The sequence below is a fragment of the Phialemonium atrogriseum genome, assembly GCF_030411735.1.
Source record: "Phialemonium atrogriseum strain 8032-3 unplaced genomic scaffold QBC33scaffold_20, whole genome shotgun sequence".
Classification (NCBI taxonomy): domain Eukaryota; kingdom Fungi; phylum Ascomycota; class Sordariomycetes; order Cephalothecales; family Cephalothecaceae; genus Phialemonium; species Phialemonium atrogriseum.
In genome coordinates, this window is record NW_026848157.1 from 312,656 (window position 1) to 329,446 (window position 16,791).

Consider the following 16,791-nt stretch of genomic DNA (forward strand, 5'->3'; position numbering starts at 1 on the left):
TATCAACGGTCAAATTACATCGACATCAACGAACAGTCAATACAATAACTTGGTCTGTTATTGAGAGATACCGAATTAGATAGTTATCATGTTCAATTTCCATCAGATGAGTGACCTTTGTGAGACTTGCCAACCCCAGTTAAAGACTATCAATAAACTTCTTCAACTCCCATAGATTCGCATGAAACAAATCCGGCAATGTCTGGGGCAAAAACAACTCGGCCTCATGAATCACACCCATATTCATCTTCCCCACTGCCCTCACACCAGCCCCGACCAGCTTCCTGTAGTAAGCATTGCCTTCGTCTCTCAGCGGATCCAGCTCGCTCGTCACAATGAGATGAGGGGGCAGCCCTTCCATGTCCTCTTCGGCAGCCCAATACGGCCACGCGAGAGGATCCCTTGCATGCTCACCCGAGGGATCGTAAAGCCTGGCATTAAGCACGCTGGTGGCGCAACTGATGAGATACCCATCACACTCAACGAGACTAGGCAGCTCACGAAGCTTCCACTCCATCGGCAAGCCATACGCCCCACTAATGTACGGGACCGACGCACACACGCCATCAATCGCCTTGATCCAGCCCTCCCTTTTCGCCTTGATGGCCGTGGCTAGTGCGAGGTTGGCTCCACCGCTCTCGCCCTGGAGAACGACCTTACTGATGCCCAGGCGCTCTCGGTGCGCGTCGACCCAACGGACGGCCGCGGCGCAGTCGTTGAGACCCGCTGGGAATGGGTTGAGGCCGGTGCGGGTCAGGGCGTTGCGGAAGTCGACTGTAATCGCCACGAGGCCGGTTCTGGCCAGGGATTCCGCCCAGGCGGTATGCATGGCATTCTCGGTGCGCAGAATGACCATGCCACCGCCGTGGAAGTAGAGGACTGCGGGCAGGGGAGCGCCTAGGGATTCGGAGGGGCGGCGGATTATCAGCCTAACTTTGTTGCCGTCTGGACCGGGAACAAACTCTTCGGATGTCGTGATCGGCGTTGAAGTTTCTTCTGGCACACTGTAATCGATGTTTTCGAAGAGACGTTCGATGGCTTCTTCGTTCTTGGACACGAAAGAGCATATGGTGTCTAATGGTGCGTCTGGCGTCATGTCTGGAGATAGATACGACAGTGTATGTATGCCGTGGCCTTTCAAGGCCGCCAAAAGCTTGGGGTGGATGCGGGGTTCTGTTGCAAGAGACATTTCTGGATCACCTAGACGGCCGGGGGCTGTTATAGAAGCCATGATGGGTTCTTGTTGGCGTGCTACGGTTGGATTGTGTGATTTCGGATTTGGATAATCGGTATTGGGAAGGATGGCCTGTAAAGACGTTAAATAGCACCTCGGTGCAGGGTTACATGTGGGAAACTTGCTCAAACTAGGCTAAACCGAGATAATTGGCCCTGTCAACCAAGTTTTCCCCACAACAACCCTCTGTTGTTGTGAGAAGGTTTGGTAATTTGGACCAATCATGTAGATTAACTAGAAAGGAGCGTCCACGGCGGAGAACTTCGCGGTATAAGTGGCTGTATGATATTGGGGACCGATAGGGAGTTCCTCGTCGACGCCTACCTAACCCTAAGATTCTAATATGCCATGGTTCTAACAAGGCATCTCAACCTTGGGTATTGGACGTGATGGGTCTTGCGTTATCCAGAACTCAAAATTGGACAGGGCAGGATCACTGTGGAAGAGTAGGCAAATTGTATGCCGTCATGATTTCCTAAAATCTTAATTATGTTTCAGATTACTTCGCTTCGTCTACCACTTCATCCAGGGACGCCCTCTGTGTGTTCCGTCAGATCTGTAATCATCCACCTGGTTTCGAGTGTCGTATCCACGTCGGCTGTCGATTAGTTCCCCGCATTGCTGCGGTACCGTCGAACACAGCGGTGACATGGGTCGTTTACATGTTTGTGTTTAGGCGTAAGATTGTCGCAATGGACGCGGCTAGATTGCTGGGCAATCTGACAACGCTCGTAGCCCCTGAACAGGGGCTCGGCCTTCTTGCCACAGCCCCTGCAGCGGGCGATTTCAAAGAGTTTCTTGCACATTACTGTGAGGAGTTGGGAGCCAGCGAAGGTTTTCTTCGTCAAGTACCGGTTTTGTTGATGTCCGTTAGAAGCAGTATTGAGAACCCCGGTGTCAAAAGGTCGCAATGGTAGAAGAAGTCTAGGTAGAAAGAAATCCCCCAAGGACTCCCCCTTTATAGTCTTCAAGTCAGCATGTAACACAAAGCGTTGGCCCGTTATTGCAAGTCAATCACTGCCACGAAAACAATTCTATCAAAACCATAACAGCCTCCAGGGTTATCCAATCACCCGCGGTCCCCATAAGTTTTTGGATTCGGTAGAGGTATTATTTTCTACCACGCTCTCACCTCTGGTCAGCAGCGATTCATCTGGGAGGCGGCCGAAGGGTATTCACTAATTAGGCTTCTCTTTCAGTCCGGTGGTGATCCCATCCAAGTCTCAGTTCTACTCCACTGGACTCGACAGTCACACCTGAGAGCTTTTCATGGATGCGATTTTGTCTTCAAAGAAGCTGCCAGATCAGGTTAGGCGTGATTCCCGTCAAAGTGGTCGAGTCTACGCACTCAATCCAGAGTGTGTCATCTGGTTACCTCGTGTCATTAGGGGAGTTGGCACTTGTGTGAGGCTTAGTATTATGCTCAGTACCCGGTTATTGGCCGTGAGAGGTGGACGTCTGCCTGTCTCAACTGCTAATATCTCACCATGCTCCTCGCGAGAGTCATCAGGACAAGCCTTCATACCCAGATACACGGCGCCACATGTAGCTCTGAATTGTCGTCTTGTCTATCAACCTCGCTATCAGGGGAACGGGAATTGTCTCCACTTTTGCTCCAGAGTAAAATCTCTTCGGCAAGGCGAACCACCTTGTGCGAGACTACACACGTATCTTCCCAGGTTTATAGAGCTGGGTCATGCGAGTCAGAGTCGAGATTTTGCTTCCATTTGATACTTGACGGCACTTCTCGCTAGCTAATGAGATTGTCCCGGGTGTTGGTCTTAAAAAAAGGGCAATTATACTAAGGACCATCGAGGTCTCGACACTGTCGAGAGTTGTGGAGGGGTCAGGTGCAATTCTCACTGATTCTAGGCTTCGACGACTGTGGCTGCTGGCTTGATGGTTGAGGGATTTGCAATGACGCATTTGACAAGCAGGATTGATGGTCCATCCGATGAGATTGCACATAGCATCCTAGAGTCCGACTGCTCCTGAGTCACAATCCCCGAAGAAGCCCTTAATTGCCGTATGTACGGTATCGGCTGCTCAAAAAAAGAAAGACAGTATGCTCGAAACTAGTCGTTCATGCCGGGAGAGTAACGTCAAGTTCGTCACTTCTGACCAAATATGACCAGAAATTATCAACATGCAGAACCGTATCCAATCAAATCAGTTACGCAAGACACGTAGATTGCAGACATGTGTCGTGGCAGGGACTTTGTCGCACCCTCAGAAGGACCAGACAGATTGAAGCGGGATGATCCCACATTGTCGCTGACCGCTCATGCCATTAATGGCGCAGCCGAGACGCTACCATCGACAGATATTTACATTCGCGGTGGGTCAGCTAGTCTGCTCCGCTCGAATGTGGTGTAGCCACTCAGAGCACACTCGACTTGCATGTCTTTGCTGCTTGTGGGCGTAGACCGGGATCACTAGTATTGGATTAAGAGTTCAGAAAAAGTCCGAAAGGAGGTTGTCTGCTCTGATCAGCAACTGGCCGGCTTGCTGTTGTATGACTGCGTGACAACTCCGGGCAATTCTGTTGGCTTGATATCGAGATCACCATCAACTACCGGAGAGCCTGGAACTTTGTGGATCGAAGGCGGTGCCAGCCTGAAGAGGTAAAGAGGCTCCACTGCAATAAGATTTACCCGCGCCTGCAGCGGGTATCAGATCTGGATGAGCCGTTAGCGGATCTCTGAGGCACTAGCGGCGGCCGAAATATGCAACGCCAGACTAAGCTACTACTTGGCAGCGGCCGAACCGAAGTAAATGGCTTCACTTACCTACCAGGCAGCCGAATTAAAGATTTGGCTACAACGTTGTCTAAGGCAATCCAGGGGCATTTCTGACCTGGCAATGGCGTCCTAGACCGCTGGTTGCTACCATCGTTGCTCGCAGTGGGTTGGAATAACCAAGTATTAGTGCTTACATACGACGTGGTATGTTCAGCGTTGCTTGACATGCGGTCAGCTTGAAATTTTCTATGCTACTGTTTACTTTGAGTGTCGTCTGGCCTCAGAACGAAAGATCCCTCAATGATCCCTCAGTGGCGAGGTAGTGAAAGTCGTGGAAGTTCAAATATGGCCAGAAGCCCAAGTTAAGATTCTTTTCTTCTTCACCAGCACACACATTCTCAAGCACACATCTCTCACCAAGCTCTCTCAACGAAGCCCGCAATTTGCTACCATATCCATCATCCATCCACCATCCACAAAATCCACCATGCAGCTCTCTATCAAGACCCTCCTCACCGCCATGACGGCCATCAGCGCTGTCTCGGCCGCTACCCGCCCGAAGGCTAATGAGTACAAAGACACTCAATGGTCAGTAACTAATCCCTCCTATTCCCTGTTTGCGTTGCAAACTACAAGGTTAGACATATTAACACTCGTTGATCCAGCTCCAATCTCAACTACGGCCATAACAGCTTCGAACTCCGCGACGTGACTATGGACGACACAAGCAACTCGGTCTACGTCACTCACGGAGCTCGTCCCGATGGCGTGCGCAGATGGTTCTTGGCGTACAGTGGCAAGACTAGCAATGGTGGTTCATGTAACGGCGACAGGCTCGGTACCTCGCCTGAGGGCTGTGTCAACCTTAACACTGCTTTCCCTGGACGCAGGATTAAGTGCCTGCGGTCCATTGAGGGTTAGGGGGCTTTCGAGGTTGCCATCGATGGAAGGGCAGTTTAAGCTAGTACAAAGAGACAAATAAATTGTTTGCCTCTGCTTAAACGGTCTACGTGACATGTGAAGTATCGTAACTATCATGTTAGACTCCTGACGTTTGCTTGCACAGTAAAATGATTTCTTCTCCCGGGGTTCATATTATCATTGTCATCTGCAGCTCTCTCATGTACCTTCAAAATCCACCACGTCCCCCTCCACGACCCAGCAGCGAAAGTTTCTAAGGCACTGTCCTACTGCTGGGGCGGCTTTATTCTAGGGCCATCGATCTTCATCCATGGAGATGATGAAGCGAGGTATGTGATCCAATGTCACCCACAACCTCTATTTTGCCTCGGGTGATGACTCCTTCTCCTCACGGGTCACATCCAGGGTATCGTCGGAAGAGCCAATGAAGTCATTCGCCCCCCTCCCAAGCAGGAGCTCGACCTTTCCTGAACATACTGTGCCAACTGGGCTCACCGCTACCGAGGATGAGAACTACCCTGCCACTAGCGAGTCGTAGATTGGGGGGTATTACCAGACTCTCCAGGGAGGGGTGGGTGGATTTCTCGATGAGAGCATTATGATCGATCTTGTCGAGCTCTTCCGGATCTGGTATCTGTGTCAGATGGACCCATGTCCGCGTCGGCCTTGGAGGAGTTCCTTATAAGTGGCGTACAGAGTTACCAGAAAAAGCAGGGACGGATGCTTGGCACTCCTCCCTGAAACTACTGGTCTCGGAACTCATCTGACATGGTCCAATTTCTGCCAGCCCGGATAAGTAATTAAGCTGTAACTATTTGGCTTGCAGGTGCATCTTGTGTTATTATATCATGGGCAAGATCGCCTTCCACTTCACGGTAGTCAAGGGTATGATACTCAATGTCCTCAGCGCCACCGGGGGTGACTTATTGCCATCAAAATGAGGCTGACCCGATACGATGCATCACAAGAAAAAAAACCGGCACCGTCGCACGGGGACGCGGGTTATGCCGGTCGATGCCGGTCAGGGTCGGGCTGGGCGCTCGATGAGTCAAGAATTTTGAGGCGCGGGTTAATGCAATGCGACGTCGCTTCAGCTGAACCGCTTCCGCGCGCCAGACGCAATCTTTGCCTAATGTAGGTGCATCAAGGCTGTGTCATTGCACTGTTAATTAAATCTTTCCGGGTCTCCCCGCCCTCTGCCCTTCAATCATTTCTACAGGATTACATATACACTAGATCATACAAGTGTTCCATTTTCACTACCCCACATCCTCAAGTTCCAGCCATCATCAGCTTCCCTTCTACTGTCGCTGACCTCTTTTGCATTGACCACTGTGACCATGCTTGAGCATCTACCAGGATTGCTCGCATTCAATGCGCGGCAATCCACCGCAATTGCTCTCAGCTTGGTGCAGTTCCCCCAATTGTGTCCCTACATGTGATGTTGGAACCCTCAAGCTAACGCGAGTCGGTCGTTGTAGATAGCCTCATGGCAGCTCGCAACCATCGTGTACAACCTCTTCTTCCACCCACTCCGAAAGTTCCCCGGCCCACTTCTGTATCGAGCATCGAGCCTCCCCTGGGCGTTCCGGCATGCCTACGGCGACCAGGCCTTCTACACCCAACGATTGCACGAGGAATACGGGCCCATCGTCCGCATCGGCCCAAACCATCTCTCCTTTACGGATCCACAGGCCTTCAAGGATATCTATGGACACCGAGTGGGGGGCGGACCCGAGATGTCCAAGACCGACGTCTTCTCGAGGACGATTCGCGCCGTGCCGACCTCTATCCTCAACGCCGACCGCGAGGAACACGGGAGGGTGCGCCGAGCTTTGGCCCACGGCTTCTCCGACAGCTCGATGCGCCAGCAGGAGAGCATGATTGTCGAGTACGTCGACCTTCTAGTGCAGAGGCTGCACGAGGAGTGCGACAACGGCAAGAGGGTGTTAAACATGGAGGAGTGGTACAATTGGACGACCTTTGACATTGTCGGCAACCTCGTGTTTGGGCAGGCCTTTGGCTCGCTCAAGTCTACCAAGTATCACCCCTGGATCGTGTTCATCATGCGGGGCATCAGGGTTGGTGCCATTCTCGTGGCTATGGACTACATCGGCCTCGGCATCCTGGTGCAACTCATGTTTCAATTCACTAGCCTGGGTCCCATTAAAGAGATGCGGCAGTACACGGATGACATGCTGACTTCTCGACTGAGCATGGAAGAGGGGCAAGACGACCTATTTGAGGGTCTTGTGAAGAGACGAGAGGAGTGGGTAAGTGCACCGAACTCCCTTCTTCATCGACCCGAGCTTTCTTCTTCACCAACTCGAGTTGAAGCCTATTCCTCATGCTGACGACTACATTAGGACCTATCGTTCCAGAAGCTCGCTTCAAATGCCTTTATTCTTGTTCTGGCCGGGTCCGAGACAACGGCCACAACCCTATCCGGGGCAACTTATTTCCTGCTCACCCATCCAGATATCCTCGAGAAGCTCAACCACGAAGTCCGGTCGACATTCAAGAGTCCCGACGAGATTAACATAAATTCGGTCAGCAAACTGTCGTACATGCTTGCCGTACTGAACGAGTCCCTGCGACTCTACCCTCCTGTTACCGCGGGCTTGGTGCGACAAGTACCACAGGGCGGAGAAGAAATTGCCGGTAGCTATGTCCCAGGCGGAGTAAGTGACCATCAAACTGCTCTTGGATATTTATGCGACACACAACTAATATGGCTACGCCACACCATCAGACCTTTGTCGAGGTCCAACACTGGTCGGCAAATCATAGCAGCGACAACTGGGCAGACCCGTGGAAATTCCAACCCGACCGGTTTCTAGCTAGTCCCGAGGAAGCAAGAGAGCAAGGAAACAAACTGGAATCTCTGCAGGCATTCAGTGTTGGCCCAAGAAATTGCATCGGGCGGAAGTATGATCCCCCTCCTCCCCGTGGCACCTTTGCTTTAACATGGTATGCTAACCACGACCCGGAAGTCTTGCATATGCCGAGATGCGACTGATCCTCGCACGCATTATCTACGACTTCGACATGAAGCTGGGGGATGGCAGCGATGCTTGGATTGAGAGACAGAAGTCGTTTACTCTTTGGGACAGAATCCCCTTGAACGTCCACATGACCCCGGTCGGGAAAAGTAAAGAGGCCTGATTTGACGGCAGAGCATTAAAATGGGGCCAAAGGCGCGACCTATGTATATTAATCATGTGCAACATGTCACTCACGACGGCAGGGATAGATCATCACCACTCTTACAATCTTCGAGTATGCAAACGTGGACTCCTTGACTCCAGAATCAACGACATAGTCTGGATTCCTTGCAGATCATGGGTTTCTTGCAGATCACGTTTCATTCTCTTATGTTCCCTCTTCTTTTCTATTTTTTTACCTTTTTCCCCCTGTCTTTCTTTGGAGAAAAACCATCAAGTTCCACACCGAAAAGGGGTAATAGGGGTGGCCCGTAGCTGCCGGTGTTTTTTCCCGTTCGACGGCATTGTTTCTAATGGCATCGCTGCTGCTAGTCAAATGCATTGTTATGCTGCTACGATACTGTGGCATATACCTCTGTTTCCTCCTCCGAGCCATCTGTCAGCCCTGACAGCTCATACTGGTGAAACTAGGGTGTGTACAGCGCATATTCCCAGAAGCAATGCGAGTTATTCGGGGCTGCTCCCCGTGGACGAATATCCTCAGGGCAGACCCGAGATGCGACAATGGGTACATCTTCATCTGCCCCCGAGGCTCTTCCGACCCGACCCCCGGGCCGGTCGTGTTGGACCGGGGAGGCAACGTGGAGTGGATGGATACTCGATGGGGACAGGCCATGGATGTTAAGGTCCAGGCATACAAGGGGAACAACTATATCACCTTATGGCACGGGGGCGACAACGGCGCGTTTGGGAAAGGCTTTCGAATTATGGTATGCAGATCCACCCCACCTTGCCTACCGCTAAGGCACAACGGGGAATTAACGGGCACTTTCGAATCCTTCGCAAACCACAATCCATATGGAGGAGCCATCGTTCGCAGTTTGCATTCCCGCGTCTAGCTACAATTCTAGTATAGGCTCGGAGCCCGAGCGGCGAATGATGCACGTTCCCTCAGAGGAAGAAGCAGAGTCGGCAACGGGCTAACCCTGGCTCGACATGTGCTATACCTTGACAGTGCAGGATAGGGGCTTACTAGGCCGGCGCCACACGATAGTGGTAGCGATAGAGCTCCTCGTACCCCAGTCTCTGGTAGAGCGCTCCCGCCGCCTCGTTGTTGGCCACTACAAACAGCCCCCCAGCCGTCGCACCCTCTTCCATCGCCCAGGCGATCAACCGACCCAGCAGCGCCCGCATCAGCCCACGCCGACGGGCAGCCGGCACCGTCACTGCATGGTAGGTGCTCATCAAAGGGCCCTGTACAACCGCGAAGGCGGCGGCGAGCGGCTGGCCATTCTCGGAGAGCCAGCCGAAGCACGCCACTGGCACGATCCCGTCAAGCATGCGTCTGAGCGTCGCCGCGCGGCTGGGATCAAGCGGCGTCATGGCCAGAGAAGCTTCGAGCCAGCCGTCATGCGGGCTAGCATCGAGCCTAAGAGTGACGCTCGCCGGCAAAGAAGGAGCTTCGGCCGTGAGCGCGGAGAGATAGAGCGCCCGGGCGACATTGGTCGCCTGATAGCCGCGCGCCTCTAGACGCTGGTTGAGATCGCTCTAGTCAGCGAGAGGTGTGATGCGGAAGATAGGTGGCAGGCCGCGGGCGCGGTACCAGCCCTCGGCGCGGTCAATCTTGACCTCGGCGTCGTCCAGGGCTGGATAGGTGGGGTTGATCGAGTTCGCCCGCTTGGTGTAGCCGTCGGCAAATTGCAGCACCCAGCCGTCGTCGAATACCTGGGCCAAGGCCGGCCAGGCGCCGAAAAACGCCTCTTCGAGGCGGCGGATCAGTGCGAGAGAGGCCATGGTGCCTCAAATGACCACATTCGAGAAGGCAAACTCTGTGGCTGCCTGAGATTTGGTTTGACATCAAGTCAGGCCGAACCAGAATTGTATTGATTGCGCGATTTGATTGGCAGATTGCGTGGCGATGACGAGAAGCCGCCCTTGGTCGAGGGTGCAACCCCCTCGAGCAACAGCTTATCGCCGTGTTGCAGGCTCTTAGTTGTCGCAAAACTGAGTCTCGCGCTACTCAGTGACTCTGAAATACTCCCTTCTCTGGGAAGTTATCCCACCTCAACCAACCACTTCCCATCGTACCCCTAACCCAAGAATAACAGTCGCCTGGTCCCAAGAGTAGGACTCAATGACGGGCGAGACGGAGGAAGCGTTGAATAACTGGATGACAGCGGTGGGCTAGCTGCTTTTTGCGGTCGAGACTGAGGTTCGAGAACAAGAGCGGCTGGCTGTGCCCATGAACAAGTTGAGGGATGTAGATGGACGGACTGCCTTGCTTGTGTCGGAGCCACTACCTAGTCTCGGTGTTGTTATCCCAAGGTCCGTCTCCTTCGGAAGGGTCAGAGCCACCTTGGGATCATTGAATGGATCAGTGGCACATCTCCTTGTAATTAATCCAACCACATACGAAAAATGATTTTATCGATACCCTTGAACCTTGTTTGATAAGCAGCAGTGTCAGGGCTTTACTCAGAAGACCAAAGTATGATTAACTAGAAGCTACATGCTAGTCCTACTGCCGTTTAAGAAAGCCAATCTCGTCGTATGGATTATCCGTAGATGAGCCGGGCACGACTGTCATTGTCATCTGGGCTGTACACCTCATGCGTACGCCCTACATGGCTACCCAAGGTGTGATTTTCGTATCTGCCGCGGGCTTCGTCATTGGCTGGTTGGTGAAGATCCTCTCCCTTGGGATGATGGCGTTGGTGCAGCTGTAAAGCAAGCTCAGAGGCATTTGCGATTTAACGTCGCAGGATCGATCTTTTTGACTCCAGTGACAACTAATCTTCATCGCAAAACCCGGCTCTCGCCTCCGAAATTGGCATTATAGTTGGAGGTCATTATCGTCAACTGCTTCAGATGCCCGGACAGTTGCCTCTGCAGCAGACCTGTCAACTCTGGGCAGCAGCGACTTTGCAGCCTCACAACGGCTGAAACGGAATAGTGGGCGAGGGGCTGGAGGCCGATGGCTTGAGTAGACGAATTAGAATGACAAATGGAATTTAAAGAGTGGCTTGCCAAGTCCAGTGCCTCAGTTCAGCTGAATAATATCGACTGCATGATGCAGCCACCAAGCAAAGACACCACCTGTGCGCCCGATTATATGCCTTGATGGGAGCCTTGGCGGATAAATGCTGGCCACATTCCAGCTCAGTCGAGCTTCGTCTCACTTAATTCCAAAGTCTCCAGAATCAAGCACGGAAATGGAGGGACTGCGCAAACTCGCCCAGCGCTCGTTCGAGAAAGACCAATGTTTCAAGCAACCATTGGAAGCATACAATGTCGTTCAACTCCTATCGGTTGACAACAGAGAAGTCTTGTCCCACCGCACGACGGTTCCAATGGAAGATTTGTGTGAGTTTCTACGGGATGGATGTTTGAAAGAAGACAATGAACAGGTCGAGGGAAACCGATTCAGGTTGGTGCGGATACCACGATATTCAGATAAGCGTGGCGCTCCACTGCAGATATCAAAACACGTCTTCACAGGACTCTTGGACGAGATGCGCGTGGACCCATGGGTTCAGCAGCTGATCGCGCAGGATTCCTACGGTTTCCACTTCGTGGGGGAGGACGCCCAAACTCGTATCTCTACATTATTTGTCGGCACCATGTCATACAAGTTTGTATGGACCATCGAATCCAGGGGCCAGCACAGCACCACGAAGGTGTTGCTCTTCGTCAGGAGCGATGATCAACCGGTGGCGGACGAGCTCTACAGTCAATTTCTCGACATCATGGCGGCCCATTCACCGGGCACGCCTTACCCGGTCCTACTCAATTTGACCATCGCGACGCAGATCCTGTACCGCAAGGGGCGTCGGCTTCGTGAACAACACAATACGCTGACCTTCATTGAACGACAAACGGGCCATGGGTTCTTCCACTTCGACAGCCTGCAAATAGATGACGCACAGGCACAGGCAGAGGTGCAGGGTCAATCAGCACGTGCCTCCCAACCGGTCCGGTTCGACATCAACAAACTGATCGAGTGGTCACGCGAGGTCGGGAGACACTCGGTCAGAAACGCCAACGCCATTCGGAACTCCGGGGTTATCGACGAATTGCTGTCGTTCATCACAGACCCGGACGAACACAACACGACTTCCACGGCTCTGACCTTGAACTATCCCGACCAAACCCGCAAGGACCTCGTCCACGAAATCCATCTCCTGAGCAAGAGATCGCGGTTACTCACCGACGCTGTCAAGTACCTGGAAGATCGAGCTCGCAACCAATCGTCCGTGGTGAGTGAGATAGCAGTCCGCGTTCTTATGCCGGATTTCCCCCCATCCTCTCCACGCTAACTCCTTGCGCCAAAGATATTCGCGCTGCTCACACACGAAGACGCGATGGCCAACATAACCCTGGCAAACGCGAGCACCGAACTTGCCCGTGCCAGCAAGGAAGACAGCACGATAATGAGGATAATCGCGGCGGCAACAAAGGAGGATAGCGAGACTATGAGAGACATCGCCCTGGCGACGAAGAAGGACAGCTCTATCATGAAGACGATTGCCATCGTGACGATGGCGTTGCTGCCGGCTACTACTGTGGCTGCCCTCTTTTCGATCCCTTCTCTGCGGTGGGACCAACCGGTGGTCGTTCAGGAGAGGTTTTGGGTGTACTGGGTGATCACGATTCCTCTAACCGTCTTGGTGTTTTTGGTTGCGGCGGTGATTGGGCTTTGGGACTCGAGCGTCAGACGACGGGGAGTTCCCAAATGATGGTGTTTCTGTGTCTTGGATGTAATTGTATCTCCTCTTCGTTATCTGCTTTCTTATGTTGGGCTTCCTGTAATATGTTATATCTTCCCTTTCTCACATGATAATGGCTTGCTGTCATGAGAGAGGGATATCTGAGGCACCCTCTGTCCCCAAGACCGGCAATAGCTTCAAGGGCCCCGAGATACTCTACCGCGACTTTCTCAGCCGCAGTCATATTCATGATGCGTGGGCTTGCCTCGGTCGTTCCCTTTCGCTGCGGGAATCCAAAACCTTGGGACCATCTGAAGAAGTTATCCTTGTCCCAGATCTTCTAGACCTGCTGCGGCTCCTGGCGATAGTTCCCATAGTAGATGCTGTGGGATCGTCCCTCACCTTATCACGAAGACGCGGTAAGGTGCGGGACGAGCCAGAGGGTAAAGCGCCGTGTGGTGTTTTTCAAGTCCGCTTTTTCCCCATCCTTCTTGTTCCGGGGAGTGACCGACATTGTCGCAATACACTGGACAGCAAAGAGAATGTCAATGCCCCAGAATATGGGCTTGGAGGCGTACTCGAAGACATGATAGGGATCGAACCTACCGCCTGTCTGAGGGGGGAGAACAGAGTAGTACGTTGTAACTAGTTGCTAACGCTATAATGAGGGAGGGCGTGTCTAATTTGGTGAGAATAAATATATCACTCAAATTTTGCGGTCCAAAACCTAACCAGTAATTTATGCGTTACTGTTGTGGACATGCATGCACAGTTGATGCTGCCAAGAACGTTGCATGGCTTGATGTGGATCGGTCCTAACGCAGGTGGAGAGGTGGATACCGGGAGCCATCTCCTATTGGCCCACAGAGGCGGCGAGTCCGGATTGATGATGCCCCGAAGGATTCAATCTCGAGCCTGCAATTTTCCTGCGGACTTGCGGAATGTTGTCTTCTTCTAAATATTTGGCCACCATCCGGGATGGAGGAAACACGAGTTCCACGTCCACAAAACATGGATGCAATATCCCAACGTTATTCTCTCTTCAGGGGCCTCCGCGCTATTCGCAAAACGCTTGATGACGATGGCCTAATCGGACGCGTCACCGGAAGCACAGCATACTTGACGATTGGCGATGTGAGGTACTTATGGGTCGTCCTTGTCTTGCTACTGCGGGTTGTAGACGACTTCCTCGAACTATACCTAGTGATCGACCCCTTGGACCGCCACATGAGGGAGCACTTCAATGACCCTAGTCCGTACAGACTACTTGGGCAAGCATTGCGGTCCAACTTGCTATTGCAACTCAATCGCGTGCTTCTCATCTGGTGGCTCTTGGACACTGCATTGGGACTTTGCTTCCAGATACTCGACAAATATGCAGTCGAGCCGCATGAGACTGCCGAGAGGGAATACAAGAAGGATCTCCGAGAATTGGGGGAACTCGACGAAGATGAGGTCGAGAACAGCAGCCGCCTCGCACCTCTTGTTGGTACCAAAGCATTTCGATATCTAAGTCGAGCTGTGATTGGCTGGATGGTAATAACTATGACAATGGATGCCGGCATTGGGGCGTATGATTCTGTTCAAACGGCGTCCGACACAATGCCCGCGGCGACGACAGCCGATCTTGCTCGGTTCAACCCCCACCGCGACCTACTCCCTACTCAGGACAGGGTTCTTCGGGATCGTAAGTCTAGTGTTGTGAAGACCCTGCCCCGACCAAACCTTGCTAATCCTCTTCTAGTCATATATATCAAGCACGTACTGGGTGATCTAATACCAACCACGTTGCCTGAAGACGATTATCAGCTGTATTCGGACCTGTTGCGCAGTCTAGAGGCTCGCACCGACATCTCCTGGCGAGTGTACGAAGAGACGAATATCGGGAAAACGATCATGGCAGCAGCAAACCGCAGGGGTCCAATTGCGAACGAGCCATTCTTTATCGGGGACCGTATCAAGGCACTTCACAAGCATTGGCATGCTCTTGAACTCACATCAGACAGGCCTGAACGCTGGGAGTCTGCTAGTGATACCATGTTCTTGAACCCAATAATTCAAGGACGGGCCCTGGGAGGAGGAGGCAAACACCTGGACGCCGCCCAACAAACGTCGATGTCTGATTCAGCCAGTGGCCATTTCAAACTTACCCTGTCTCCCGAACAGGAGGTGGAAGCAACGAGTATCTACACGAAATGGCGCAGGAAGCGTGACCATAGGGTATCCTACCTCAAGCTCCACCCACCCCAACCTGTGGCCTGGGTGCCGGTTTCTAGATCCGACGTTGGTGCCAGGAATGCTTGGGGCACGTTGTTCGACGACGGGACCGTGTCCGCCGGCCGGCGAGTTTCATATTCCAGGCTGGTAGGGAACAAGGAATGGAAACCCATCTTTTCGTCAATGGACTGGGCGTACGTCCCGCATGACTGGGCTGCACCAGGCGAGCAGGCACCGACAGACGAGGATCTAAAAAAAGACATTGAAGCTTTGATTGCAGAGGGGGACAAGAAGGCCGAGAGAAATACGAAGCAGGTCCTTTACCAACAAGAACTCAAGGCGCAGTTACGACAGCAGGAAGAGAAGAGGGAATTGTAATTGATAATATGTTTATTCTCGATATGTATTAAAAACATTTCATGACAAGACTCGTATTTTATACTGGTGTCAATATGGCATAGCCTGTAAAGAAGAGACAAATACACGAATAACCACACAACGAAACACAAACATACAACAAGCCCTCAAAAGAAACCGCTAAGGCAGAGCCTGCACAACCTGCGCCCAGTCATGATTCCCATACGCTCCAGGAATCTCACCGTCAAACAGGCTAGCCAGAATAACCCGGTCCTCCTGCTCGCCCTCCCACGGCTGCCGGCCGTGCTGAGCAATGACGTTGTCGTAAACCAGCACGTCCCCACGCTCCCACTTATGAAGCACTCGTATCCCATCCGTAATCTCAGCCAGTCGCTCGAGATACTCCTCCGGGATAGGCGTACCATCACCGTACAGAATCCGTGTCACACCCGCCCTCGCCCCGCCATTAATTTTCGCATTCCGGTAGTACGCCGCCAGCCCCGTAAACAAAGTCGGCAATCCCGACCCGACCTGCGTCCGGATCGCCGGCAGGAGATGCGTCACCACCAGCCCACCATCGTCGGTCCACTCCCACGACGTGTACTTCCCGCGCCCATACCGCGCAATCTGCGCCTCCATCTTGCGCCGCCGCGTCGCCTCGTCGTCGACGCCGTCCACCACCTCCTTGCCGAACGCCTGTAGGATCGTCGACCCGCCGGCGTACTGGCGCTCCGGCTTGTACACGACCTGGCTGCGGACGCCCTTGTCGGCCAGGGCGTCGACGAACTCGGGCAGGGCCTCCTGCACCAGGCGGAAGAGCTCGAGCGACGACGAGATGGGGCTCTCGCCGCCCGCGGAGGGGACGCGGTGGCCGTAGAAGAAGATGTACTCGGGCGCGTGCGGCACCTGGGGGGACTCGTTGTGGCTGTAGATGAGGACCTCCTTGGGGGCCTCGTTGGCGGGGGCGACGTTGGGTGCTAGCTCGGGGCGGTTGACGACGATGCCGATGATCTCGTGGGGTCGGTAGCCGAAGGCGTGGGCGAACCGGCTGAAGTCGGAGGCGTTGCGGATGGGGAGACCCCGGAAGAGGAGTGTCCCGTGCTGGGCGAGTTTCTGAGTGAGGATCCCGCCCTGTGCCTGGAGGTGCTTTATCGACTCGATGGCGGCGTCGAGGTCGATATCAACGCCCTCGTGGGTGGATGGGCGGAGTGCGAGTGGGCTCACGGTTCCTTCCGGATGGGGCGCGCCGAGGAGCCGCTGATTGCTCGGCGGCAGGTCAAACGGCTCGAAGGAAATCGAAGCTGTGGAAGACCCATCAAGCTTGAGCGGGGCGGCCGTGGTATGGTCTAGGGAAGTCGCCATCTTTCGAGAGTCTGTCAAGGTATCTTGGAACCACCAGGTTTACCTCGGGCAAGGGATGCATCCTATCCTATATGTACTTAACTATCAAG

At 53.2% G+C, this 16,791-nt stretch overlaps 8 protein-coding genes across 8 annotated transcripts; 5 read left to right on the plus strand and 3 right to left on the minus strand.

Annotated features, from left to right (window-relative positions):
- Positions 1–139: 139 nt before the first annotated feature.
- On the minus strand, positions 140–1,255 carry QBC33DRAFT_621442 (alpha/beta-hydrolase; the record flags this gene model as incomplete). The annotated part of the gene is made up of 1 exon (XM_060432804.1): positions 140–1,255. Exon 1 carries the CDS (start codon positions 1,229–1,231, stop codon positions 140–142), a length of 1,092 nt encoding a protein of 363 aa, XP_060281453.1. The 5' UTR covers positions 1,232–1,255.
- Positions 1,256–4,365: 3,110 nt separating this feature from the next.
- QBC33DRAFT_571800 (uncharacterized protein) lies at positions 4,366–4,971 on the plus strand. The gene is made up of 2 exons (XM_060430620.1): positions 4,366–4,563; positions 4,641–4,971. Exons 1-2 carry the CDS (start codon positions 4,463–4,465, stop codon positions 4,894–4,896), a joined length of 357 nt encoding a protein of 118 aa, XP_060281454.1. The 5' UTR covers positions 4,366–4,462; the 3' UTR covers positions 4,897–4,971.
- A 1,164-nt stretch (positions 4,972–6,135) lies between these two features.
- Positions 6,136–8,311, plus strand: QBC33DRAFT_175424 (isotrichodermin C-15 hydroxylase). The gene is made up of 5 exons (XM_060422386.1): positions 6,136–6,305; positions 6,378–7,169; positions 7,263–7,577; positions 7,649–7,824; positions 7,890–8,311. Exons 1-5 carry the CDS (start codon positions 6,237–6,239, stop codon positions 8,059–8,061), a joined length of 1,524 nt encoding a protein of 507 aa, XP_060281455.1. The 5' UTR covers positions 6,136–6,236; the 3' UTR covers positions 8,062–8,311.
- Positions 8,312–8,640: 329 nt separating this feature from the next.
- On the plus strand, positions 8,641–9,070 carry QBC33DRAFT_544979 (uncharacterized protein). The gene has a single exon (XM_060428517.1). The coding sequence runs from the start codon at positions 8,711–8,713 to the stop codon at positions 8,957–8,959; it is 249 nt and encodes an 82-aa protein (XP_060281456.1). The 5' UTR covers positions 8,641–8,710; the 3' UTR covers positions 8,960–9,070.
- Positions 8,902–9,854, minus strand: QBC33DRAFT_593296 (GNAT family N-acetyltransferase; the record flags this gene model as incomplete). Its single annotated transcript, XM_060431720.1, has 2 exons — positions 8,902–9,606; positions 9,664–9,854. The coding sequence occupies 2 exons, from the start codon at positions 9,852–9,854 to the stop codon at positions 9,093–9,095; spliced, it is 705 nt and encodes a 234-aa protein (XP_060281457.1). The 3' UTR covers positions 8,902–9,092.
- A 1,309-nt stretch (positions 9,855–11,163) lies between these two features.
- QBC33DRAFT_571803 (uncharacterized protein) lies at positions 11,164–12,796 on the plus strand (the record flags this gene model as incomplete). The annotated part of the gene is made up of 2 exons (XM_060430621.1): positions 11,164–12,316; positions 12,392–12,796. Exons 1-2 carry the CDS (start codon positions 11,201–11,203, stop codon positions 12,794–12,796), a joined length of 1,521 nt encoding a protein of 506 aa, XP_060281458.1. The 5' UTR covers positions 11,164–11,200.
- A 1,521-nt stretch (positions 12,797–14,317) lies between these two features.
- On the plus strand, positions 14,318–15,361 carry QBC33DRAFT_561067 (uncharacterized protein; the record flags this gene model as incomplete). The annotated part of the gene is made up of 2 exons (XM_060430105.1): positions 14,318–14,453; positions 14,511–15,361. The coding sequence occupies 2 exons, from the start codon at positions 14,318–14,320 to the stop codon at positions 15,359–15,361; spliced, it is 987 nt and encodes a 328-aa protein (XP_060281459.1).
- A 159-nt stretch (positions 15,362–15,520) lies between these two features.
- QBC33DRAFT_593303 (uncharacterized protein) lies at positions 15,521–16,702 on the minus strand (the record flags this gene model as incomplete). The annotated part of the gene is made up of 1 exon (XM_060431721.1): positions 15,521–16,702. The coding sequence occupies one exon, from the start codon at positions 16,700–16,702 to the stop codon at positions 15,521–15,523; it is 1,182 nt and encodes a 393-aa protein (XP_060281460.1).
- Between the last annotated feature and the right edge of the window lie 89 nt (positions 16,703–16,791).

Bases quoted from the DNA above. Each gene is read 5' to 3' on its own strand.
- QBC33DRAFT_571800 (XM_060430620.1), top strand. From the start codon at position 4,463: ATGCAGCTCTCTATCAAGACCCTCCTCACCGCCATGACGGCCATCAGC. The intron at 4,564-4,640 runs GTCAGTAACTAA...TCGTTGATCCAG, and splicing joins GAGTACAAAGACACTCAATG to CTCCAATCTCAACTACGGCC.
- QBC33DRAFT_175424 (XM_060422386.1), top strand. From the start codon at position 6,237: ATGCTTGAGCATCTACCAGGATTGCTCGCATTCAATGCGCGGCAATCC. The intron at 6,306-6,377 runs GTGCAGTTCCCC...CGGTCGTTGTAG, and splicing joins CCGCAATTGCTCTCAGCTTG to ATAGCCTCATGGCAGCTCGC. The intron at 7,578-7,648 runs GTAAGTGACCAT...CCACACCATCAG, and splicing joins GTAGCTATGTCCCAGGCGGA to ACCTTTGTCGAGGTCCAACA.
- QBC33DRAFT_544979 (XM_060428517.1), top strand. From the start codon at position 8,711: ATGGATACTCGATGGGGACAGGCCATGGATGTTAAGGTCCAGGCATAC.